The 25088-nt window shown below is 55.3% G+C and overlaps 2 protein-coding genes across 4 annotated transcripts in view; one reads left to right on the forward strand and one right to left on the reverse strand.

Moving 5' to 3' along the window:
* Positions 1 to 17083, forward strand: KMT5A (lysine methyltransferase 5A; the record flags this gene model as incomplete). Of its 3 annotated transcripts, none has more annotated exons than XM_084867802.1 (8): positions 1 to 70; positions 5084 to 5211; positions 6203 to 6359; positions 9598 to 9817; positions 10216 to 10303; positions 12638 to 12697; positions 14264 to 14454; positions 15136 to 17083. In XM_084867802.1, 8 exons carry the CDS (start codon positions 61 to 63, stop codon positions 15344 to 15346), a joined length of 1065 nt encoding a protein of 354 aa, XP_084723928.1. In that variant the 3' UTR covers positions 15347 to 17083. The 3 variants fall into 3 exon arrangements, with proteins under 3 accessions (XP_084723928.1, XP_084723927.1, XP_084723929.1); XM_084867803.1 differs by lacking the exon at positions 1 to 70 and adding an exon at positions 4721 to 4854; XM_084867801.1 differs by lacking the exons at positions 1 to 70; positions 5084 to 5211 and adding an exon at positions 4711 to 4854.
* RILPL2 (Rab interacting lysosomal protein like 2) overlaps positions 16252 to 25088 on the reverse strand; it is a 13006-nt gene continuing 4169 nt past the window's right edge. Inside the window, exons 2-4 of the mRNA XM_084867816.1 lie at positions 23803 to 23954; positions 22055 to 22168; positions 16252 to 19235 (exon numbers count right to left, since the gene is read on the reverse strand). Of these exons, the coding sequence (XP_084723942.1) occupies positions 19199 to 19235; positions 22055 to 22168; positions 23803 to 23954 (303 nt within the window). The 3' untranslated portion in view covers positions 16252 to 19198. The remainder of the gene's footprint in view (positions 19236 to 22054; positions 22169 to 23802; positions 23955 to 25088) is intronic.

The raw sequence follows: 25088 nt of genomic DNA on the forward strand, positions 1-25088 counted from the left end.
TAACTTTTTTTTCGAAAGCTGCGTTTCCCGGGAGATCCCAGGCGGTGACAGACCGGCACCATGGGGAGAGGTACGTGCCCAGGCGGCCGGAGCCCGGGCGGCCCGGGTGGGAGGTCGCGCTGGAGGAGGGACTTGGGTGGCAGGAGCGGCGGTGGGGAGGCACCCTCCTGCTGGCTGCTCCCACGGGGCGCGGGAACGGGGTGGGGGTGGGGGTGGAGGATGGGGGTTGGGGGTGAGGGACACTGCGGAACCTTTTATGCCCGCAACCTACCCCCTCCTGAAGCATCCAGAAGCCCCTCCCGAGCCTCGGTCTCCCCAAGTGTCGGCACCCACTGACCTGCCTCTCCAGAGGCAAGGGATCCATCCATATGTCAAAGCTCTTTGGGAATTAAAGCGCAGGTCCCCTCCAGGGGATGGTTGTTATTCGTGATAAAGATGGGCGAGGGCGAGGCTTTGCCACATCGGGGCTCCCTTCTCGTTGGGAAAGGAGGGGACTCCGAAGCGAGGGCGCGGATCGGTAACCCACATCATGCAGAGCGGGTAGGGGTGGACCGCGCGGCAGGCGCCGTCCTCCGCTCCCCGCGCCCTGGGCCAGCTCCGCGCCGCCGCCGGGCAGCGGGCAGGGACCCGGGCCCGCTGGCCGACCTCGGGGGGAAGACGGGTCCCCTGGCACCTTCTGGGGCAGCTCTTCGTCCCGCAGCTGGTCAGGACCCCTGCCCATCAGAGAGGCCGGGGTGGGGGTGGGGGTAGGGGGGTGTCCCTGCCCGAAGTCCTTTGCACACTTGCTTCGCTGTCAGGACAGGAAGACCCATGTTATGCGGCAAAGTGACTGGCTGGTCCAGCTGCTGTGTCTCCTTCATGCAACAACTTGAGCGTGACGTTTGACTAGCATTATCATCAAAAACAAACAAACAAAAAACAACAACAAAAAACTAAGCTGAGGTTTTACATTTTTCTCTATATATCCCAAGGCACTGCATTTTAATAGGAATTTGCCTCAATGCAGAATGCTCCCAACAGCAATGATAATGAATAAAAATAAGGACTCGTTCAGCAAATATTTATCGGGCCCCTTTGTTTTCAGTTCCTGCGCCCAATTGCATCATTTATTCTCCCAGCCATCCCTCTAGGGTCTTTAGGGACAAGGCTTACCCAGATTCTGGTTTAAAAATGAGGCACAGTGAACTTCAAGCTGAAGAGCTTAATAACTCAATCCACAGAGGAAATTAAGAGGAACCTTTTTCTTCAGAAAAAGTGTTAAGCCTCTAAAAGTGTATTAATAGTACCTGACTAATTTGTCTGACAAATCTTAAAGGTACGCTTCCCTGATTCATTTTACCATCACAGCAAAATAATGTATACTACCTATTTCAACAGTAGTGCATTTAAAAAAAAAAAATAGTTTGCTTTTAACTGATCTATAGGGGTGGGCGGCTAAACTAAGCACTTTGCTATTGAATTACTTAAATACTTAATAATTACCACTAAGGGCCAGGCACTTTATTATCTCAATTAACAAATTGTTATTTCCATTTAAAAAAAATATGTTTTTAAATTCATTTCAGAGAGGGAGAGGGAGATGGAAACATCAATGATGCCTCTTACTGGGACATGAGCCATAACTAGGAATCTCACCCTGACCTTCTGGTTCATAGGTCAATGTCCAACCATTGAGCCACACCGACGGGGCTGGTTTTTCCATTTTTCAGAGGTGACTTCTGAAGTCCGAAGCCATGTCTAGACTCTGGCCATGCTGTCTTGGCTGGTTCCACTGTATCTCTCCTATCACGGCAGGCCCACCCTTCACCTTGTGGCTTATTGGTCAGTGATTCTCACTGTCTCACCTGACCCCCACGTTAGTAGTTACTTATTTCTTAGGCTACATTATTCTTGCAAACTATTAAATTGGGCATTTGGTAGCATAAACATCAAGTTATTTACAGCCCTTCAAACGAGGAGTCCGTTTTTTGTTTTGTTTTTCTAGAAAAGTGGTCTTTGTTTCAAACTTGAAGTTCACTCAGCGAGGCTTGCTGGGTCACGTGAACCAAAGGTCAGACACCAGGCGACTCCTCCCTGGTTTTGAAGTTTTACAATCAGGTGAATATTTTCAACCTTGAGTGTGTTCCTCTGAGGATCAGTCCCTTTCTCCTGCCACTGTCAGCCGGCCTCCTCTTTGGTCTCCCTCTTTTCACTTTTGCCATCTCCAATGTGTTAGCCCTCAATGGCTAGAATGCTTCCCAAGAACACAGGTTTTGCCCTGAATGGTTTGGCTCGGTGGATGGAGCATCGGCCTGCGGACTGAGGAGTCCCGGGTTCGATTCCGGTTGGGGGCAAATACCTTGGTTGCAGGCACATCCCCAATGGGAGGTGTGCAGGAGGCAGCTGATCGATGTTTCTCTCTCATCGATGTTTCGAACTCTCTCTCCCTCTCCCTTTCTCTCTGTAAAAAATCAATAAAAAATATATTTTTTTAAAAAAAGAACACAGGTTTTGGTCATACGACCTTCACTATTCTCCCTGCCCCCAACTTCCCCTTTGCTCTTAGGATCAGATCCTCGGTCCTCACCGTGGCCTCTAGGGCCCTGCTCACCCCCGTCCTCACTGTGCCCATCGGCCTCTATGTCCACCCTGTGTCCTTACCACAGGGCCTGACTCAAAGGAGGTGTCAGTGAGTGTTTTGCTATGTTCGTGTCTGAGTCCCATAGATATTCTTCATTGCAAAGAACCCTCATATAGCAGAACTGGGTTCAGAAACCTTAGGCAAGTGAGGGTTCTCTCCCCCGAGCCTCCATTTCTACATCTGTAAAAACTTCTCATAAATAGTTGGGAAGGCTCCATGTCATAACGCCTTATGATAGGGCCCAACTCATAGTAAACGGTCAATAAGAGTTAGCTCTTCGTATCACTGCTGTTGAATACTGTTGCTAGGAGATCTAGGAGTTCCTGCCGATGGGTGTGTTTGCTGTAAGTATATATGAACACCTGACGTACGGAGGAAGGAAAGACTGTTTTGAAACTTATCCCGGATGATTTATGTTACAGTTTCTAGGTACTAGAGCTGCGGAGTGGAGAGGAGCAGGTGCTAGACTTGTGCCTTAATGTATCCCCTGCACTTGCCTGAAACAGAGAACTCTGTGGCCATGAGGGTGTGTGTGTGTGTGTGTGTGTAGGGTGGGGGGTTAACACACTATGTGACGTGGAAAAGGTGGTCTGAGCAGCTGCCCTCAAACCACGGTTCCCGTGAGAGAACTCTGCCCTGCCCCCGTGACGGAGGACGCTGTCTTGAAGACTCGTCCCCCTGGGTGTCAGCGTGTCCCTTCCCAGTCCTCTTTCACTGCCCCGCGGCCTCTTGGGCAGAGTTAGCGATCCGGAGGGTGGGGGCGGGATGGGATGGGGGAGCCCTGAAGGGTGCGGAAGCCTGAGCTGGTTTGAGAGGCTTTTCCTGAGCTGGGTCCTGCCATTTAATCCTATTCAGTCTTGTTTCTTTTTAAGGAGAGGGCAGCTACTTAAAGTGACAGTGGGCTGTTGAATCTGTGGATGTTGGGAGGTGCCCTGGGTGGGTTATGCTTTTCACCCACGGGGACACTGAGGCCCTAGAGTGACTTGGGAGAGTGACTTGGCCATGGTCACAAACACCCTGGCGCCCTGGGAGAAACCCAATCCCTGCTCCCAGGTCATGACCCAAGCAGCCGGAGTGCGTTGCCCCAAGGTGTCTTGTTTACATCTGACTTTGCACAGATACAGGGACTCTTTGGCCTCGGCCCTCAGGCCCTGATGACTAAGGTAGAGTGAGACAGGGCACTGAGCTCTGCGGAATGAGACACCACAGTTCCTGGAACCGCTGCCTGGCCAGTCCTGGGGTGGGGGTAGGGACAGGAGCCCCGGGTGACTTGCTAAAAAAACCTTCTGCAGCGCCATTTGCTCCTCCCAGCTGTAATTTCCTCTTCTGTAACCCGGATGGGTAGTGGCTGGTCTAGTTCTGAGAGCTTGGGCCAGCTCCTCACGTCTCTGATCCTCAGTTTTCCCGTCTGTGAGAACGAGATAACCATATCTGTCTTCCTAGGGTTTGTGAGGTTTGAAGGAGGTAGTCTGGGCAAGAAAAGCTACCCGGCAAACTTCCCGTTAGAACCCTGGTGCGCTCGCGCTCGCTCTCGCTCTCTCTCTCTCTCTCTCTCTCTCTCTCTCTCTCTGTCGCCCGGGTTTCTCACTTTACATTCCGTGGCCTTGGGTCAGACCCTCGCCTCCTTTGAGTCTCAGTGTCCTCGCAAACGGGTTTGCACAGGACCTGCGCCCACGGGCCCGGGAGATCACTGAATGCCCACTAAGCCGCCCCATGCGCCCGGGCCCGGGCCCGCCGGGCTGATCGCGCTTTGCACGGCCGGGTCTCCCAGAATCCCGGGGGCCGGCGGGCGGGCGGGCGGGCGGGCTGTCACGATCGCGTTTCCCACCCGGTGCCCGGCGAGTGGCGGAGGACGGCGCGAGGGGGCGTGCCCGAGCCGGGATCCGCCGCCCCGCGCGGCCGGCCCGCCTCCTCCCTCCCCGCGGAGCGCTCCGGCGCCGCCCCCGGCCCCTCCCCGCGCCGGGCGCCGGACGGTGGGCGGCGGCGGCGGCGAGCGGGCGGGCGGGCCGCGGAGGAAGCGCCGCCAGCGCCTCCTTCCCTGCGGCCGCGGTCCCGGGCCGAGGCGCGCGGTGCGGGCCTGCCTCGGGGCCATGGGGGAGGGGGGCGCCGTGGGGCGCCGCCGGCCCTTCCCCGGGGCGCCGCGGCGGCGCTGGTGGCGGCGGCAGCAGCAGCAGCAGCGGCAGCGGCAGCGCTGGTGGCCGGGCCGCGCCGCCATGGGCCTGGCGGGGCTGCAGGTGGGTGTGTCGGGCCCGGCCGCGCGGGGGGCGGGCGGGCGGGCGGGCGGCGCGCGGGGCCCGGCGGGAGGGCGACGCGGGCCCCGGCCGGCCGGCCCCTGCCTCCCGGCGCCGCGGGCGGCCCGCCGCCGCCGGGCCCTCGGAACATGGCTGCGGCCCGGGCGGCCCCGCTCCCCGCCCCGCCGCGCCCTGAGCGCCCCTCCCCGCTTCCCCGGGTCCCCCTCTCCAGGCAGGAAGATGTCCAAGCCCCGCGCGGTGGAGGCGGCGGCGGCGGCGGCGGCGGCGGCGGTGGCAGCGACGGCCCCGGGCCCGGACATGGCGGAGCGGAGGGGCCCGGGGAGGCCCCGCGCCAACGGGGTAAGCAGGACCCTCCCCGCACTCGCTCGGCCCCGCGCCCCCGCCCGCCGCCCCGGGGCCGGGATGCGGGCGGGACGCCCGGCCGGGCGGCTTCCTTTCTGCGGCCTGCCTGGGAGTGGCGTCCACGCCCGCGCCGCCATGACCCCGGCAGTCTCCGACCTCGGAAAAGTTTGTGTCTTTATGGCCTTTCCACCCGAGACCCGGCTGCCCCGGCGGTGGCCGCCTCCCCAGGGGTGCGGGGCCTACCCGGGCCTCGCCGAGCCGGGGTTTCAGGGCTCCCCAGGCGGAAAGGCCCCAGCAGGGCTTCTGGGGAAACCCCCCTCCCGCTGCTTACTCACTGGAGGCCCCACACCCAGAGACACCCGCAGTGACCTGGCTCCCCTGCCAGTCCTGTGCCATTTGCAGTAGAGGGGCCGCCCTAAGTGTGCTGGCATGGGGCCCTGCTTTTATGAGCTCTCCACCCCCACCCACCCAGATACCCCGGGAATCCTTCCACCTGCAGCCAGCCCCAGGTCCTGGGAGGTGCTGGGCCGCCGGGCTTGGGCACTCACAAGGCTCAGACAGGAGTGCGAGTCCTCCCAGCTGACCTTGGGGCCCAGAGGTGGTTCATCAGGTTCCCTGAGGCCTGCGGCTCCTGCCAGAGTTAGTCCCTGCCCCCTGCCCCCTGGCCGCAGGCCTTTCAGCGTCCGCATTTCCAACCCAGCGTCCCTGCTAGGGTAGGCGGGCTCCTGCGTACGCAAACCTTTGTGTGCAGCTGGTCCTCCGGCGGCCAGGTGTCCCCTTAGAGACCACACGTGCTCACCAAACGGCCAACTGGGACCCGGGAGAGCTGCAGCCTTCCACCGCTCCCCCGGGGCTGGCCCCCGGCCGCCCTGCCTGGGGAGATGATGGTGCCGGTTCTTTGTCTTTTGCGGCCTCCTCGCTCCTTCTCCGCTGAATGCGGTGGCGTCTTCTCCTCCCAGCCTCTCAGAATACGCGTTTGTCGTTGTAGGAGAACGTGTTCACCGGGCAGTCCAAGATCTACACCTACATGAGCCCGAACAAATGCTCTGGAATGCGTTCCCCCCTTCAGGAAGAGAACTCAGTTGCACATCGCGACGGCAAATGCCAGGGGAAGCCATTAGCCGGAGTCTACAGGAAACGGGAAGGTAAGCCTGGGAAGCAGCCCTGCGCTGGCCACAGCGGGCGCGGGCCACAGAGGCCTCTGTCCTCCATAATGGTGCGCCTCTGCTAGGTTTTTATCCAGCCTTTTCATACCCAAGTGGGGAAGGAGCCACATTCTGTCTTGCTGCTAAGAAACAGCAGACACACGGGAGCCGGCTGCCTGTCCCAGGGCGTGTGCCCTGTCGGCCTAACAGGTTCTGCCGCTTTCACAGGGGTTGGCGTGTCCTTCGGGCTTGATTATCTCGCTGGATTGCAGAAATAAGGCCCCTGATTTGCAAGGAAAGAGGCTCACAGGTGCCGAATGTGCAGAAATTAGGAGTCCGGCTTGTTCAGAGCAGCCGCTCGCAGGCCTGACTGTTTGTGTGAGCACCAGGCCCTGACTTCCTTCCCTTTGGTGAGCCGGCCTTGACCTCCTTTCTAAAGTTTCTTTCCACTCAAGTGTTCAGAGCTCCTCTCACGCAGCATAACCTTCAGTGAGTTTAAATATTGAACCAGAAAAGTGTGCGGTTAGTGAAAATTCTGCCTGGACCCGCAGAACAAGCCGAACGAAATCCTGTTCTAATCCAAACATCCGCTTTGCACGTGGCATTGGGGAGCGTGTGCGAGTCCCAGGTCACCACGCTCCCTCCCTTCTGGTAACAGCTCTGACCACTGGCAGCTCCATGTTAGCAGAAAGCACCGCAAATGGGGGGTTAGCCCAGGCTCTGCGGCCAGAGCTGAGAACCAGGGGCGGGAGCCAGCCCAGTCTTTATTTTATTTTACTTTTTAAAATATATTTTATTGATTTAAAAAAATTTTTTTTTTTTTTTTACAGAGAGGAAGGGAGAGAGATAGAAAGCTAGAAACATCGATGAGAGAGAGACATCGACCAGCTGCCTTCTACACATCCCCTACTCGGGATGTGCCCGCAACCAATGTACATGCCCTTGACCGGAATCGAACCCTGGACCCTTCAGTCCGCAGGCCGACGCTCTATCCACTGAGCCAAACCGATTTCGGCTATTTTATTTTTTTTAAATATATTTTTATTGATTTAAGAGAAGAAGGGAGAGGGAAAGAGAGATAGAAACATCAATGATGAGAAAGAACCATTGATCAGCTGCCTCCTGCACGCCCTCCCTCCCCCCTCCCCACTGGTGGCCAGGCCCACAACCCGGCATGTGCCCTTGACTGGAATCGAACCTGGGACCTTTCAGTCTACAGCTTGATGCTCTTTCTACTGAGCCAAGACAGCCAGGGCGCCAGCCCGTTGGGGATCCATCCCAGTGCACAGCTAGGGGCCGTGCTATTTCATTGCTCTTCAGATGACCTGGGTTCTAACCCTCATCTATCAGTGACGTGGAGGAGGCTCGGGCAGATGGCTCTAAAGTGGGAGAATGTGGCTGCTCTGAGGATCAGTTAAAGCACGGATGCTCCCTCCGACAGTCCTTCCTCTGCAGGACCTCCAGCGTCCCAGCCTGCCCCTCCCTGTGTAGCCAGCACTTAGGGTAGCTGCGGCCCCACATAGGGATGGGTTCTCGCTACGTGTGGTCAGCCTGTCTCACGTCCCTCCCTGGATGGCGAGAGAGTAAATGGTTCTCAGTGGTGACCCAGCACACAAGCATGCGTGTGTAGCTCACAGTGTCACTAAACGGCAGCGAACAGAATTTGGGGCCAGATATACTTAGGAGGAGACCCAGAGGCCAGGCTCTTACTCCTGATGTTCAGCCTTGGTGTGAGAGCCGGTGTCCCTGAGCTCCCTGCTCCTGGCCTCACCTCCCTCCGGTTCCACTCAGAAAGGCCCGTAAGGGAGCGAGAGCGGCCTGGAGGGGGTTCGCTGTGTATATTTTTCCATCACCCCCAAAGAAACCCAGGATTGGTAGTCACACCCCATTCCTCCCTCCTCTAGCTCCAGGCAGCTGCCAGTCTGCTTCCTGTCTCTCTGGACTTGCCTGTTCCGGGCATCGCCTGTAAATGGAATCAAACAACACGCAGCCTTTGTGCCTGGCCCCTTTCCCTCAGCGTTTTTAAGATTCATCCATGTTGTTGAGTGGATCAGTACTTTACTTATTTATTTTAATATATTTTATTGATTTTTTTACAGAGAGGAAGGGAGAGGGGTAGAGAGTTAGGAACATCGATGAGAGAGAGACATCGATCAGCTGCCTCCTGCACACCCCCCACTGGGGGTGTGCCCGCAACCAAGGTACATGCCCTTGATCGGAATCGAACCCGGGACCCTGCAGTCCGCAGGCCGATGCTCTATCCACTGAGCCAAACCAGTTAGGGCGCAGTACTTCATTCTTTTATGTGACTAAATAATATTCCCTCATGTGGCTAGACCACGTTTTATTTACCATCCATCAGCTGATGGACGTGTGGGTGGTTTCCACTTTTGGCTATTCTGAATAAGCTGCTATAAACACTCATATACAGGTTTTTATGTAGACACATGTTTTCAATTCTTTTCATAGAAGCCTAGGAGTGGAATTGCTGAGTCAGGTGGTAACACAATGCTTAACTTTTTAAAGAACTGCCAGCCCCTTATGCACCATTTTACATTCCTACCACCTGTGTATTATTTACTTTTAAAAAGTTGATTATTTTATTGTTGAGAGCATTATAGATGTCCTCTTTTATTTTAAAAATATTTTAACTCATTTATTTACTTTTATATGTCTTTATTGATTAGGGAGAGGGAGAGAGAGATGGAAACATCAGTGATGAGAGAGAATCATTGACCGCCTGCCTCCTGCACACCCCCACCAACTGGGGATCGAGCCTGCAACCCGGGCCTGTGCCCTCACTGGGATGGAACTGGGACTTCCTGGTTCGTAGGTCGACGCTCAGCCACTGAGTCATGCTGGCCGGTATAACTTATTGATTTTAGAGCGAGAGGAGGGGAGAGAAACATCTATTTGTTCTTCCACTTATTTATTGACTCGTTGATTGATTCTGATTGGCGATCAAATCTGAACCCTTTACATATCAGGACGACGCTCTAACCAACAGAGCCACCAGCCAGGGAAGTCACTGGCAGCTCAGTAACGCTGAGGACCAAAGCTCTGCCAGGGCCTCTGTCACAGGAAAGCTAGGTGCCTCGCCTGGAAGCCATTCGTGGGCATGGGGCTTGACAGGCGAGGGCACACACCCACGCCCCCCTCTTTCCCAAAGCCCGCCTTCGAATGCAGCTGGGGGTCTAATAGGCGCCTAGAACTAACCTCTCTCCCCCTCCTCCTGCAGAGAAAAGAAACACTGGGAACGCACTACGAAGCTCCATGAAGTCCGAGGAACTAAAGATCAAAGACGCCAGGAGAGGTCCCCTGGCACCTTTTCCAAACCAAAAATCCGAAGTAGCAGAACCTCCAAAAACTCGGACCTCGTCTTGTGACTCCTCTGGTGCCGCCATCGCCAAGCAGGCCCTGAAGAAGCCCGGCAAGGGCAAGCAGGCGCCTCGGAAAAAGTAGGCGCCTCCCTCCCCCGCCCCCCATTACCCCGCACGCCCTGCAGCTTGGTTTCCCGGAGCTGGTTAGGGCTGAGCAGGCCACCCCCTCCCGCTTCACACACTGAGGCCACGCCCCTGAGTCACCCCCCAGGGACCCCATCCTTGGCCAGCATCCTGGTCTGCCATGTGTGCAGAGCTCAGGAGCCTCCCCTCCCCACGTGGCGCCCCCTCCTCCCCCCACCCCCCGCAGAGAACAGCTGCTCCTGATACTCCCTCTGAGGCCCCCACAGCGCGTGAGCCCATGGCCACAGGCTGCGGAGCACACAGGTGCTTAAACGACCTGGTTTCCAGGGAGCCGCCCCTCAGGAGCCGTGTGCCCCCCTGGGTGCCAATGTGGTTTTCTCTCCTCCCCCCAGAGCTCAAGGAAAAACGCAACAGAATCGCAAACTCACAGACTTCTACCCTGTGCGAAGGAGCTCCAGGAAGAGCAAGGCCGAGCTGCAGGTAGAGTCCCGTGGTTTTAATTCCAGCTCTTGCGGGGGGGGGGGGGGGGGGGGGGGGGGAGGGCTGCCCAGTGGGCAGTGCTCAGCATGTGGACCCGAGCTCTCTGTGTGTCTCCCGGGGCACGTCTCTGCTTCTGTGGCTGCGGTATCCTCCAGTGTTCTCTTTGGCCCAGTGGGGGTCATTCTGCCTCTCTGGATGGTTAAGATGCCTCTGGGAAGAGGCCTCGGAGCCTGTGGCTTGGGAGCCACTCACTGGGTGTATCTCCTCCGGCCAGGAACTTAGGCACTCTGTGCCTCGGCTGCCCTGGCTGTAAAATGGGGTCACGGAGCATCTTAGGGGGTAGCTGGGAGGATTAATCGCCTTCACACACACAGAACAATCAGAGCCAGGCCTAGCACACAGTAGGTGCTGTGTTTCCCCGGCCTTGTCCCTTCCCATGGCTCCTCTCTGCTCTCGGCCAGGCAGCCACGGTCCCCGAGCCCCTGTGAAAGCGGCAGGCTGGCCAGCTGGCCCGGGCCTCCGCCCGCTGAGCTGGCAGATGCCGGGCTGTGCGGCCGTCCAGCGGGTCAGTGTCTGATGCAGTGGGTGTGGCTACTGCCTTCCTGAGGGGGACAGCCGGGCGTGCTCTGGCCCTGCTCCCCTCGCCCTCCACTCGGGCCCCTGAGCAGAGGGGAACTGGGACCCCGCAGCCCCCCTGCTCTCTCACACCCACGGCAGCCGGAGGGAAGAGAGGCTACGGATCGCCGCCCCACTGAGAGGTGGGGCCCCGCTGCAATAGTCAGGCATTTTTTATGTCATACCTCCGCGTACAGAGAAGGTAATTGGTATTTTCACTGCATTGATGAGGCTCCTTTAAAAGAAAAACAAAACAAGGGGTCCGCTTTCCCCTCCGGAGAGCAGCCTTGGCTTGGTTTCCTGAGAAAGGCAGTGTCCCTCGGCCAAGAAGGAGCTGCTGTGAGGTGTTTGCCTGCAGGGAGAGGCCGCGTGGGGTCACCGTGAAAGACGGCATTGCAGAGGGCGAGGCGGTGCCAGGCCGGCACGCAGACGCTCCCCGTGCGGTCGGAGCCGCAGTGCGCCCACACGGAGGCCGCGCTCGGGCTGCAGGGTGGGGCGGCCGGGGCGGCCTTACTGTCTGTCTGGGGAGTGAAGGCCGCCATGGGCCGGGCTGTGGTGCTTGTCTGCGGAGCCTGGCACCGGGCATGCAGAGGCGTGCAGAGGGGAGTGGATGCTGGCCCTCCCGAAGCCTGGCCCGCAGCAGGTGGATCTGCTCGGTCCCCGGTCCGAGAGCCGCACTGTGTCCCTTGTGTTCGCGTTGGTGCTGCTGAGGGAGCGCCATGGCCGGTGGCGGCTGGCCGGGCGGTGGGCCGGGGTGGTGTCTCGCCCTGCCTGCCCTTCCCTCCGGGCAGCAGAGCCCGGGGCCGCGGTGGGTGAGCCGTAAGAGAGGGTGTGGGGAGCCAGCGGTGTAACAGATTAAAAGCCGGGCAGCCACGTCACTGAGTCTGAAGACTGTGGGCAGGGCTGGTCCAGGGTGCAGGCAGGAGGGTGGGAACCGGGCCTTCGAGACGCCCCAAACCGCTCATTGCTTCCCGGTGGCTGGTTGGCCTGTTGTGGGTGGGGTGACGGCCAGCACTGGGGCAGGGACTGTGCTGGTTGGCAGGGCCCTGGCTTCATGCCCAGCCCAGCCCCGGCCTGCTGTGCACACACAGCTTGCCAACTCCAGTTCAGGGATGGCTCCTCCTGCTCAGTCTGCCCAGGGGACCCCTGTGGCCCAGGGAGCCTCGAGCTGGTTGGTTGTGGGCCCCAGACCATGCAGCCTTCACAGTGAACTCGGACGCTTTGGCTCTGCATTCAAGGCACTGAGCTGGTCTAGTTTTCCTCACTCACCTCCTCGGGGCCATGTTCCCACCTTCATGCTTATTAGCTAATGATTCCGTGTGGGGTGTGTGTGTGTGTATGTACCCGTGCATGCATGTATGTGTGTGTGTGCGTTAGTGTGTTGTTGCTCTGAGGGCTTCCTAATGTGCCAGGCTCTGTTCTGGGCCAGGAGACTCCAGTGAACCAGCCCAGTGCTCACGGAGCTTATGAACACGTAACCAAAAAGCAAGCTGACTTGGGCCAGCGCTTTTGCATGAACAGACAGAGTAGCCTGATAGTCAGCCAGGCCAAGGTTCCACTGGCCACAGTAGTCAGGGAGATTTCTCTCGGAGGATCCTTGGGGGTTTGGGGGGCTTGGGCATCCCTGGGGACCTATGTCATGGAGGCCGACTGTGGGTGACCCTGTGGCTGGTCCAGAGCGGCCTGGGAGGAAGGCTGATGCGCCTGTTTTCTCCCCAGTTTGAAGAAAGGAGAAGAATAGACGAATTGATCGAAAGTGGAAAGGAAGAAGGCATGAAGGTAAGGTGGCGGGCTGTGGGCCAAGGTCACAGTGACCCCTCATTGCTTAGTCCTTTCGTGGTTACTGACTAGCTGCACTGTTAGTTGTCAGGGGTGAGACTCATGCGGAAACATAGTGGACTCTGTGTGAAATGTTAGCCCAAGGAAACGTTTTTAAAATTACGGTGAGCCCCAGCCAGTTTGGCTCAGTGAATAGAGAGCATCAACTTGTGGACTGAAAAGTCCCGGGTTCGATTCTAGTCAAGGGAACATGCCCAAGTTGCAAGCTCGATCCCCAATAGGGGGTGTGCAGGAGGCAGCTGATCAATGATTCTCTCATCATTGATGTTTCTCTCTCCCTCTCCCTTCTCTGAAATCAATACAAATATATTGAAAAAAAAATTTTTTTTTAATATATATATATATTTTTTGTGAAATACATATTGCATAAAGTTTAGGGTTTTAGCCATTTCAAAATGCACCATTAAGTGGCATTGAGTGCATTCACAGTGTTGTGCGCTGATTACCCCTGTCCACTTCCGAACCTTTTTATCTTTTCAAACGGAACTGGAAACCCCGTCCCCATTAGCTGGCGGCCCCAACCCCTGGCACCCACCAGTCAGCTTTCTCTCTCTCTGGACCCGCCTGTGCCGGACAGTCCTACGGACGGGATCATAGGATAGGGAGCTGCTGTGTCTGGCTTCCTCTATTTAACACCATGTCTAGGGACTCTTTGAAAAGGAGAAACAAATACATTTTTCCTAAACTCTGTTTTCGCCCTAGCCGGTTTGGCTCAGTGGGTAGAGCATTGGCCTTAGCACCGAAGGGTCCCAAGTTCGATTCTGGTCAAGGGCACGTGCCAGGGTTTCGGGCTTGATCCCCAGTAGAGGGCGTGCAGGAGGCAGCCAATCAATGATTCTCACTCATCATTGATGTTTCTCTCTCTCCTCCCTTCCTCTCTGAAATCAACAAAAATATGATTAAAAAAAATTTTTTTAAACTGTTTTCCTGGGAAGTGGCAATGCCCGAGAAACTTGCTTTTCTGCTGGTATTTTTCTGTCACAGTTGGGTGGATGAGAGGAGAGGAACTCTGGTAGCCAGATGGTCTGGGCTGGGATTCAGGGCAGAAAGCTACAGTCCCCACCCACCATGTAGGGAGATCTGGACGTAAGCCTGGGCCCCTGAAGGAGAGACTCAGCGCTGGGTCCTCCTGCTCTCCCCACGAGGCTCGCTGCGTGGGTCTGAGTCCGGGCTACACCACTTCCTGGCCACAAGGCGTGGACGTGGGTCTGCCCCCTCTGAGCCTCCGTTTGCTCACCCGCAAAATGGGCCACACCCACCTCGCAGATTTCTCAGGAGACGCAGGACCCTGCTTTGCAAACGGGCACAAGGGGACCTTCTGAGGCGCTGGATCGTGGCGATAGTTGCACCCCTGTGTGCGCTTTAATGTGCTGCGCACTGAACTCGGCCGCGGCGTCCCTCACGAAAGCTGTTCCCACGACGGCGGTCCCAGGCCTCCCGGGCCGGCCTCGCCGTGGTACCTCTGGCTGTTAGGAACTAACCCTCTCGCTCATCGCCTCCCGACAGATCGACCTCATCGACGGCAAAGGCAGGGGCGTGATCGCCACCAAGCAGTTCTCCCGGGGCGACTTTGTGGTGGAGTACCACGGGGACCTCATCGAGATCACCGACGCCAAGAAGCGGGAGGCCGTGTACGCGCAGGACCCCTCCACCGGCTGCTACATGTACTATTTCCAGTATCTGAGCAAAACCTACTGGTAAGTCCCCGGCTGCCGCCGAGGCCAGGAACACCTGGTCCTGTGGCTCTGGCCTCCTGTGGCTCTGGCTGCCTTTTCTCAGCTGTGAAGCCGCTCTCCCCCACCCCCTTCTCGTTTTCCGACTTTGGAGCAGGCTCGGGCTGGTCACGTGGACACGGCTCCGAGGCTCACCTGCCGCCTCCTCTCGGGGCACTGGGCCAGGGCGGCTCTGGAGACGGCTGGCTGCTCCGTTCTCCAGATGGCCATGCAGGGGGTTGCTTTTTGTTGTGGGTTGTTTTCTAACAGACGATTTTTTAGAGCAGGTTTAGGTACCAGCAAAACCGAGGGGAAGGTACAGAGAGTTCCCATACTCCCTGCCTTCTTATCACACACACACACACACACACACACACCCACCCCCCCCAACACCAGCTTCCACAAAGAGCCCTTTGCATTCCTGTCTCCTCCCACCCCTGCCGGAGACACCCCACCCCACCCGCAGCCTCACCCCACCCGCAGCCTCTCTAGGCTCTTGAGATTTTTTTTTTTTTTTTTTAGTTGAATTGTTTTCCCAAAAGGCGTGGCCATAAATTGCCATCCTACCAGAGCTGAGGGCATGGGGGACTCCGGCTGGCTGGGTTCAAAAGCCTCTTTATCAACCTAACAACCCTCCGTTGCCCTCCCTCCCTCCTTCCCCGCCAGCGTGGATGCCACCAGAGAGACAAACCGCCTGGGGAGGCTGATCAATCACAGTAAATGTGGGAACTGCCAAACCAAACTGCACGACATCGACGGCGTGCCTCACCTCATCCTCATCGCCTCCCGCGACATCGAGGCGGGCGAGGAGCTGCTGTACGACTACGGGGACCGCAGCCGGGCCTCCATCGAGGCCTACCCCTGGCTGAAGCATTAACGCCCGCCCCCCCTGCGTGGACAAAGTGCCCTCAAAGGGAATTGATTTTTTTTTTTTTTTTACACACACTTACTATTAGATTACTTCAGATGTTTTTAAAAAAGTATATTAAGATGCCTTTTCACTGTAGTATTTAAATATCTGTTACAGGTTTCCACAGCGGACTTGAACAGATGGCCTTATATTACCAAAACTTTTATATTCTAGTTGTTTTTGTACCTTTTTTGCATACAAAGCCGAACGTTTGTGCTTCCCGCGCTCGCTCGCGTGCATGCAGCCAGGCCAGGCCCGGCGGCGCAGGTCTCGGAGGAGAGAGCCTTCCAGCCGGAGCCCAGGAAGCGGGGGGCCGCGGAGCCAGGCCTCTCCCCCGCACCCCGGACGCGCCCGGGCGCCGAGCAGCACCGGACGGCCGCGACGGCGCCCGCCGACCGACCTCCTGCCGGCCCCCACGGGATGCCCCCAAGCTCTTGTTCTCCTGCGTCCGGACAGGCGCGCACGGACGCGTACGACTATTTTTTAAAAAGGGTTTCGCAGTAAGTTCGTCTTCCCCTCTGCTTTCCTGAAAGCTGGCTGACCCAGGGCCCGTGGGCGCGGGCCGGGCCCGGCTCCCTCTTCCACGGCCCCCGGAGCCTCGGGCGGGCGGGGAGTAGGTGCGGGCAGGGAGAAGCTCCGCTCTGCCGGCCCCGCCAGGGCAGCGCTTCCCGGAACGGGGGTTTAATTCTTTATAGAAATGTGAACACTGAATTTATTTTAAAAAAATAATAATAAAAAATCAAAAAAACACAAAAGGCAAAAAAAAAAAAAAGAGAAAAACCACAGAAAACAACTTACATGTACATAGGTCATACAGTGAGTGGCGTGGCTGCGTTTTTTTCTTTTTTCTTTTTTTTCCTTTTTCCTTTGGGTTTTATTTTTTTTTTTTGTTTTTGGTTTTTGGTTGTTTTTTTTTTTTTTTTATAGAAGAGATTTGAGATGGTACTCTATTCTAATAAAAAATAAAGTTTTGTAGTGGGACCAGAAATTACTTATCCAATTCTCCCCGCCCCCGACATAGCCACCCTCACCCCCAACCCTGTGGCCCGATTCTGCCGGGTCGAAAGGTCCAGACCTGCTGTCACGCTGTTTGTCAGACCACCTGGCGTTCTCCCCGCACCCCGCAGACCGCGCAGCCGGGAACCGAGGGTGAGCCCGCGAGCCCTGGAGTGCAGGCCCCACCCCACAGGGAGGGGGCAGGTGCAGCACCCAGGGATCAAGGCTAAGGGTTACAGTTTTCACCTTGACTGTGATGCCTGTGACGGCAGGAGGTAGCTGCCCCCTCCCTCCCGAAGGGGGACCGATGCTCACTCTGTCCACCTGCGGTCCAGGGGGCCTGGGCTCTGGAACCACCACCCGGGGTCCCCGGACCCCCGGGTCCCAGGTAAATGTGAACGGAGACAGGTGTGAGAGCCTGTGCTCGACCTTGGTGCCCCCCCAGCCCCCGCCCCACGCACCCCAGCCTCACGACGGTGCTACCTAGGAAAGTCTTCCCCCCGCCCCACACTTGCCTGGTCAGAGGTCAGCCAATTGGAGGAGGATCCGACGGAGCGTGTCAATGTGAAGTAAAATGTCTCGGTTGTACCTGTTTGTGGTTTAGCTTTGTATTTAAAAAAAAAAAAAAAAAAAGGAAATAAACTTGAAAATTATTTGTCACCATAAAAATGAAACAAAAATTAAAATATTTATTGCCAGGCGAGGCCACCTGTGTGTGTGTTTCTTACGAGGCGGATGGAGGGGTGGGTTTTCGGGGTTTTGCCGAGGGTCACCCCCCTCCGTCGTCGGTTTCAGTGCACGTCCCCCTGAGGGACGGTCGCTTCGTCTGCAGACGGGGTCACGGAGCCTGAAGACAGATTTGTGCCCAGCACGCGGTGGGCACACGAGCCTGTGATGGTCGCTGAGGCCCTGGGTTTGGTGTGGGACCAGCCACGCTGCTTGGAGTCCCTCCCGCCAGCCCCCCGTGGGCTGTTGGTTCGCGCAGTGGGACTGGGCGGCGGCCTTGGTTTTGCAGCAGGACACGCTTCCAGCACCGTCTGCGAGAGGGGGTCAGCGGTCCCCCGGACAGGTCCTCTGAAGCCTGTCTGAGCGGGAGCCGCCTCTGCCTGCCTGTCTGCGGGGCTCCTGGGGGTACACTCCGTGGTCTGTTAAAGCCTCGGCTGGGAGGTCAGCGGTGCAGTTGGGGTTCAGGGATGTCAGGCTGATGCCGCCCATGGAGGCTGGGTCTGCCCGTGGAGGACAGATCTCAGCTGGACTCCACACTCAGTCCCAGGAGCCGCCCCTCCCCTCTCCTCTGCTCTCGCTGTCCCTCCGTCTGGCCCAGGGGGTTCCCCAAGTTGGCCCTCACCCCTGAGGTGCAGGAATCCCCCCAACACTCAGAGGGGAGCCCCCAGTCAGGGTGGCGGTGTCCTACAGAGCTCGGAGTTGGGGCCTTGACCTGAGACTGCCGAGATGGCATCCTCGACCAGACTCTGAAAGGTGGCAGCCTTTTCTCAGGACGCCAAGGGGGTGAGGCCTGGGCTGGGAAGTCTGCACCTGAGCCCCTTGCCCATCACTTCCGAGCTGGGACCTTGGCCGAGTCCCTCAGCCCCGCAGTGCCGGGGCCTAGGCGGCCGTGGGAATGACCACCGGCCCGCAGGGGAGCTCGGACGGCGCAGGCCAGGCCTGCCACGGATTGCGTTTGTGATTCACGTCAGGGATTTCCGGAGAACTGGGCTTGCACAGCTCCTCGGTAAGAACCAGGCCTTAGGCATTTACGTCCTGGGCAGCCAGCTCCTGGCTCCGTGACCTGTGACTTACGTCAGCCTCTCGGAGTCTCAGTTTCCTGTTCTGTAAACGGAGGGGGGGGTGAAGGGGGGAGTACCAGCCCCGGGTTGTGACGGAATGGAGGAGGAGGTCCCTGCAGCAGTGCGCCAGCCGCCTTTACCAAGGACACCGCTCTCCGGGCTCATTCGTTTCTCTGCCAAGGGCAGGCACCCACTCCCTATACCCTGTATTTCGTCAATTCCTAAATGCACATCTTTTTCGCATTGAACATCTCTGTAATCATAATGAGCCTTAAAATCCATAGTGCCTCCATGTTATAATCTGTAGTATTTTCTCTCTCACACCGACACACAGAATTGTGGTACGTCGCTTAGAGTCAATGCGCCAGAGAGACACCGGATACACACACACACACACACACAGCTGACAGGCGTGGAACCCAGACCCTGAAAGGAGACAGTGCCTTACACAAGGTCACGCAGACTAAGAGACAACTCTAACATACTTAGAGCAGGGAAGTCGTCTTACTTTAATATAAAAATCTCCTCGTAAAGAAAGTCAGGTTACCGAAGTCGGATAGTCACTAAATGTCAGTGAAGTCCCCGGAAGGTCAACTTCCACACCTTCCAGCTTTCTCCCCTCTCCCTTTGGGCTGGTGAGCAAGGTCAAGTGTGGGACCGGAGAGGCGGAGCCTGAGATCCTCGAGGGCTGGCGCGGGCAGGTGTGGCCCCTGCACTTTCCTTCTGTTTCGTTTTTTTGTTTTGTTTTTTTCATGTTGTGTTTTTTTCTCCTTCTGCTTTCTTTCCTTTTTTTTTTTCTTTTTTTCTTTTCCTTCTGCTTTCTTGGTTCCTGGGTGCCACTTGCCCTGCCCTGGCCAAGCCTTCGGGGGGTCCAGTTCGGCAGCCAGGCAGACAGTGATGAGAGAGAACCTCACCTCCTCGCCCCTCGGACGGCGTCGAGGGGAGACACATGGGCGAGGGCAGTGGGTCCGGCGGCCCTGAGCAGGCTGGGAAGGCTTCCTGGTGGGTTGTCTTCTAGGATCTGAGAACCGCCGCCTTACGTCGATGGCTGCTTCCCAGACCGGAAGGAGAACCTGGGTGGAGAGAGAGGGATCAGAGGGAGCAGACAGACAAGGCAGGGGCATCGGACCCGCTAACCATTGGGCATACGAACAGATGGACTCTGCCACCTTTTTTTTTTTTTTTTTAAATTTTAGGTGGTTTTTATTGCAGAGGAAGCATTAGCTTCTCAATGCTACCTACGACTGTAAAACGGGTCTCTGCAAAAAATAAGAGACTAGCATGTGAATTCTTGGATAAGACAGACATAAAGCACACAAAGCTGTCTGAATACCAGACTTTCAGTGTTTTCCTGCAAAGTTTGGAAAAGGAACAACGATGTCTGGGGTTGCCGGGAAAGCACAATCTGGGCGCTATTTCCATTTATGAGAATGTAGCAAAGATCGCCAGGGCTGGGCGTGGCAGGGGAGGGGGAGGCTGAGAGGTCAGGATGGGATCAGGCTCTTGCTTCTTGTCAAAGAAGGAGTCCCTGAGAGCTGCTGGCAGCCCTGCCAGCAATGGCTGGTGTGAGCCCTGAGCTGGTTTGGAGCCAGGCCCCAGGGCTCTGCCATCCTCCCCTCCCCGCCCCAGTGCCCTCTCTCAGGAAGTGACATCATCCCTGCCCAGTCATTCGAGCCAGGAACCTGGGAGTTTTTCTCAAGTCCTCCCGCGCCAGCCCCCACCATCTGCTACGTCTTAGTCATCGTGCCCCAAATATGTCCCTAACCCCACCTCGTTCATCTCCCCCACTGCCACCCCCAGTCCAGACCTCAGCAGCCTCCCTGCCGCCCCCTACAATCCATGCGTAGCAACCAAATGTCTCTGTCACTATGCAGAGCTGTCTTCCCCCGGCTTCCGCCCTTCCATGGCTCCCCATTGGTTCCATCCACTGAACAAAGACAAAAATCCAAATACTGTGTGATTCCACTAAGATGAGGTGCCGAGACTCATTAAATTCGTAAGGTCAGAAAGTAGAATAGCCAGCCAGTGTGGCTCAGTGGTTAAGCGCCAACCCAGGAACCAAGAGGCAGCCGGCTGTCTCACGGTCAGGGCACACTTCTGGGTTGGAGGCTCGATCCCCAATAGAGGTTGTGCAGGAGGTAGCCCATCAATGATGTTCCTCTCTCATTGATGTTTCTATCTCTCCTTTTCATTCCTCTCTCTCATAATCAATAAAAGCATTTTTATTTTATTTTATTATTATTTTTTTAAATATATTTTATTGATTTCTTACAGAGAGGAAGGGAGAGAGATAGAGAGCTAGAAACGTCAATGACGAGAGAGAAACATCGACCAGCTGCCTCTTGCACACCCCCTACCGGGGATGTGCCCGCAACCAATGTACATGCCATTGACCGGAATCGAACCTGGGACCTTTCAGTCCACAGACCGACGCTCTACCGCTGAGCCAAACCGGTTTCGGCAATAAAAGCATTTTTAAAAAGAAAGTAGATTGGTGGTTGCCAGGGGCTGGAAGAAGGATGAATTGATGAGTTAGTGTTTATTTATTTATTTATAATTTATTTTTATAATCTTTTTTTTATTGGTATCAGAGAGGAAGGGAGAGGGAGAGAAACATCAATGATGAGAGAGAATCACTGATTGGCTGCCTCCTGCACACCCCCCACGGGGCATTGAGCCCTCAACCTGGGCATGTGCCCCCGACCGGAATCGAACCCAGGACCCTTGAGTCCACAAGCCAACGCTCTATCCACTGAGCCAAACCAGCCAGGGTGATAAGTTAGTGTTTAATGAGCCCAGAATTCCAAGATGGGATGATGAAAAAATTCTGGGAATGGGTAATGGGGAAGGCTGCACAACAATCCAAATGTAGCCCTGACCGGTTTGGCTCAGTGGATAGAGCCTCAGCCTGCGGACTGAAAGGTCCCAGGTTCGATCCCCCTCAAGGGCATGTACGTTGGTTGCGGGCACATCCCCAGTGGGGGTGTGCAGGAGGCAGCTAATCAATATTTCTCTCTCATCAATGTTTCTAACTCTCTATCCTTCTCCCTTCCTCTCTGTACAAAAAATCAATAAAATATATTTTTAAAAATGTAAATGTACTTACTACGACTAAACTGTACACTTACAAATAGTTAAAATCATAAATTTTATGTTATACATATTTTATCATGATTTCAAAAATTTAAAATCATCAAAGACAAAGGATCATATCATGTACTGTTAAAGCCCTGATACCCAATACGGTGGCCATTAGCTACATTTCACTTTTGAGCCCTTTAGAGAGGCTGGTCTTACTGAAATGTGCAGCAAATGCAAAATATACATCAGATTTCGAGGGCTCATACATATTTTTACATTTTATTTCTTTACTTTAGAGAGAGGAAAGGAAGAGGGAGGGAAGCATCCGTTGGTTGCCTCCCACACACACCCTGAGAAGGCTCAGGGATGCACCCAGGTACGTGCCCGTGACCAGGAATCGAACCTGAGATCCTTTGGTCCTCAGGCTGACACTCTAACCTAGGGGTGTCGAACTCAATCAGAGAAGGGGCCAAAATCTAAAATCCAGCCTAAATCGCGGGCCGAATGGTTTACTGAACAGTCATAAACTGACAATGTCATAAACTGACAGCGGAGTGCAGTGATGACAGCGCGGTGCGGGCCACATTGCAAGGCCTGGCGGGCTGGATTTGGCCCGCGGGCCTTGTGTTTGACACATGTGCTCTAACCACTGAGAAGCACTGGCCAGGGCTGGAACTGAGTTTTCTTATTGGCTGCGGCACTACCCCCGGGAGAGCAGACCTGCCCCCCCCCGGGGGGCTGGCCGGCCTCCCTTCCCCCAACTCCGCTCCCCACTCGATCAGCGGCAGCAGCGGGCAGCGCGGTGACTCACAGCTTCCGTATGATGGTCTTCTCCTCCTTGTTTCTGCCGGCGCTGCTGGCCCTGGCAGCCACGGAGTCCTTCCCTCTCCTCCCCTCGGGGCCTTCTCGTGCTGGAATCAGGCCGCTGGGAAAGGGAGGGCAGACAAATGGGTTGTTTTATTGCGGACCTCTTACTGGTGCAGTTCTGAAAGTGAAGAACCTTCATCATCATTTTTTTTTTTTTAATAATAAAAAAGACTTCCCAAATAGTTTATCCCAGATCCTCCAATTATTTATGTTTATCCCATTTATCTTATCTTTCCATCCACCCGCCCACCCACCCCACCCTTCATGCATCTACCTTCTTTCTGAACCACTTGAGAGTTGGAAACAGCTTACACCTTTATTCCTAAAGAACTCAGTGTGTATTTCCAAAGGACAACGATATCCTCTATAACCAAATAGTTCAGTTATCAAAATCACCTCACCGATCCTTTAAAACGGTACATCAGACCTTGTCATTCCCTCAACTAAACCTTCCCCACTTACAATAAAATCGGAACTCCTGCCTGTGGCGGACAAGGCACCAGTCCCCAGTCCCCAGTCTCTTCTGGACCACCCTCTCCTGCGTTTCAGGTTCCCCCCTGCTGGGTCTCTTTAACTGGCCACGCTGGTTCCCACTTGACTTTGAACTTCTCTGAACTTCTCACTCCATTCTGGTCCTACCGAATCTATACATGGTTGTCTGCTTCCTGTCCTTCACCCCAGAGGGGTTGTCCCTAACTACCCAATCTAAAGCAAGTCCCTCCCTACCCCCAGTGTGGCTCTGTGGTTGAATATAGACCTATGAACAAAGAGGTCACTGTTCTATTCCAGGCCAGGGCACACGTGCCTGGGTTGTGGGCTTGATCCTCAGTGTGGGACATGCAGGAGGCAACCAATCAATAATTCTCTTTCATCATTAATGCTTCTATCTCTCCCCCTCCCTTCCTCTCAAATCAATAAAAAAGTATTTTGCCCTAACCGCCGGTTTGGCTCAGTGGCTAGAGCGTCAGCCTGAGGACTAAGAGGTCCTGGGTTCAATTCCTGTGAAGGGCACATGTTGCAGGAGGCAGCGGATCCATGATTCTCTCTCATCGTTGATTTTTTTTAAAAATTATATTTTATTGATTTTGTACAGAGAGGAAGGGAGAGAGATAGAGAGTTAGAAACATCGATGAGAGAGAGTCATTGATCAGCTGCCTCTTGCACACCCCCTACTGGGGATGTGCCCGCAACCAAGGTACATGCCCTTGACCGGAATCGAACTCAGGACCTTTCAGTCCCCAAGCCGACACTATCCATTGAGCCAAACCGGTTTCGGCTCATCGTTGATATTTCTATCTTTTCCTCTCTCTCCCTTCCTCTCTGAAATCCATAAAAATATATATGTAAAGAAAATAAAAATGAATAAAAAAATAAAGAAGTGTTTTAAAAATAATAAATAAATAAATAAAACAAGTCCCTCCCCCCCAACTCCCTCGGCACTTGGGTCTCTGTCACACCCCTGGTGTTATCTTCCTGAGAGCACTGACGCCAGGGTCCTGAGTGCTTATTTCAGGCTTCCTTGCTGCCAGCCTGCCTGTCTCCCTAGATGGCACGCACTTGCTCTGCTTCGGTCACGCTACACCCCACCGCTGGGCACCATGGGCGTGGATCAGCTGTCTGAGTGGCGCCGGGAACAAACACGGGGCGAGGGAAGGGGCGTGGGAAGGCGCCCTTGCCGGTGGCAGAGCCCACCTCTGGTAGCACTGCAGCTCCTCCTGCGCCAGCAGCAGCTGTGCCTTGAGCTTGTTGCGCTCCTGCAGCACGTCCCGCAGCTCCTGCAGCGTGAAGCGCGGCCGGTTGGGATCGGTCAGGTCCACCACCATCTTGTCTGGTCCCAGGCTCCCCTGGAGAAGAGATGTCACTGATGCAGCTTCCCTCGGGAGGAGGGACTGTCCACCCCAGAAAGCTACGGCCTCTGGTTTGGTGACTCCCAGGGGCCCTGACGAGAGGGGGTGTGGCCTGGTGGGGAGTGTTTGGCTGGTGGGAAAGAAGCAAAGGTACCATTCTCCAAGAAAAGTGCCCGGGCTCCTTTGTCTCAGTGGATAGAGCGTCGGCCCGTGGGCTAAAGGGTCCCCGGTTTGGTTCCCGTCAAAGGCGTGTCCCTTGGTTGCAGGCTTGCACCGTGGCCCAGGTCAGGGCGCATATGGGAAGCAACCAATCTCACATCTATGTTTGTCTCTCTGTCTCTCTCTCTCTCTCTCTCTCTCTCTCTCTCTCTCTCAGCATGTCATCCAGGGAGGATTTAAAAAACAGAAAGAAGACCGAAACCGGTTTGGCTCAATGGATAGAGCATCGGCTTGGGGACTGAAGGGACCCGGGTTCGATTCCAGTCAAGGATATGTACCTTGGTTGCGGGCATATCCCCAGTAGGGGGTGTGCAAGAGGCAGCTGATCGATGACTCTCTCATCAATGTTTCTAACTCTATCTCTCTCCCTTCCTCTCTGTACAAAATCAATAAAATATATTTTTAAAAAATAAATAAAAAATAAAAATAAAAAACAGGAAGAAGGTTGTGACACATGGATGAACCTTAAAGACATTATGCTAAGTGAAAGAAGCCAGCCACTAGAGGACAAATATCATATGAGTCTACTTACAGGAAGTACCTAAAATAGGCAAATTCATAGAGATAGAAAGTAGCACGGAAGTTACCAAAGGCTGGGGGGAGGGCGAAACGGGGACTTGCTATTTCACGGGCACAGAGTTGCAGTTTTGCAGATGAAGAGTTGCGCAGAGGATGGTGTGATGGTCGCACAACCATGTGAATGCACTGAATGCTGCTGATTTTTAAAATGGTTAAAGCGGTGAGTTTTATGTGTACGTGATCGCAGTTGAAATAATAATTTAGAAGAATAAATAAAAAATAAGACCTATTTGCATGAACTGTCTAATGGAACTAAACATTCATTCTCTGCCTTTCCCCCACCCCCGTTCTGAAGACTGTGGTTTGGGAGCAAAATGTGCCATCTCAACTGCC

This window comes from Pipistrellus hanaki, assembly GCF_964339955.1.
Source record: "Pipistrellus hanaki genome assembly, chromosome: 19".
Classification (NCBI taxonomy): Eukaryota; Metazoa; Chordata; class Mammalia; order Chiroptera; family Vespertilionidae; genus Pipistrellus; species Pipistrellus hanaki.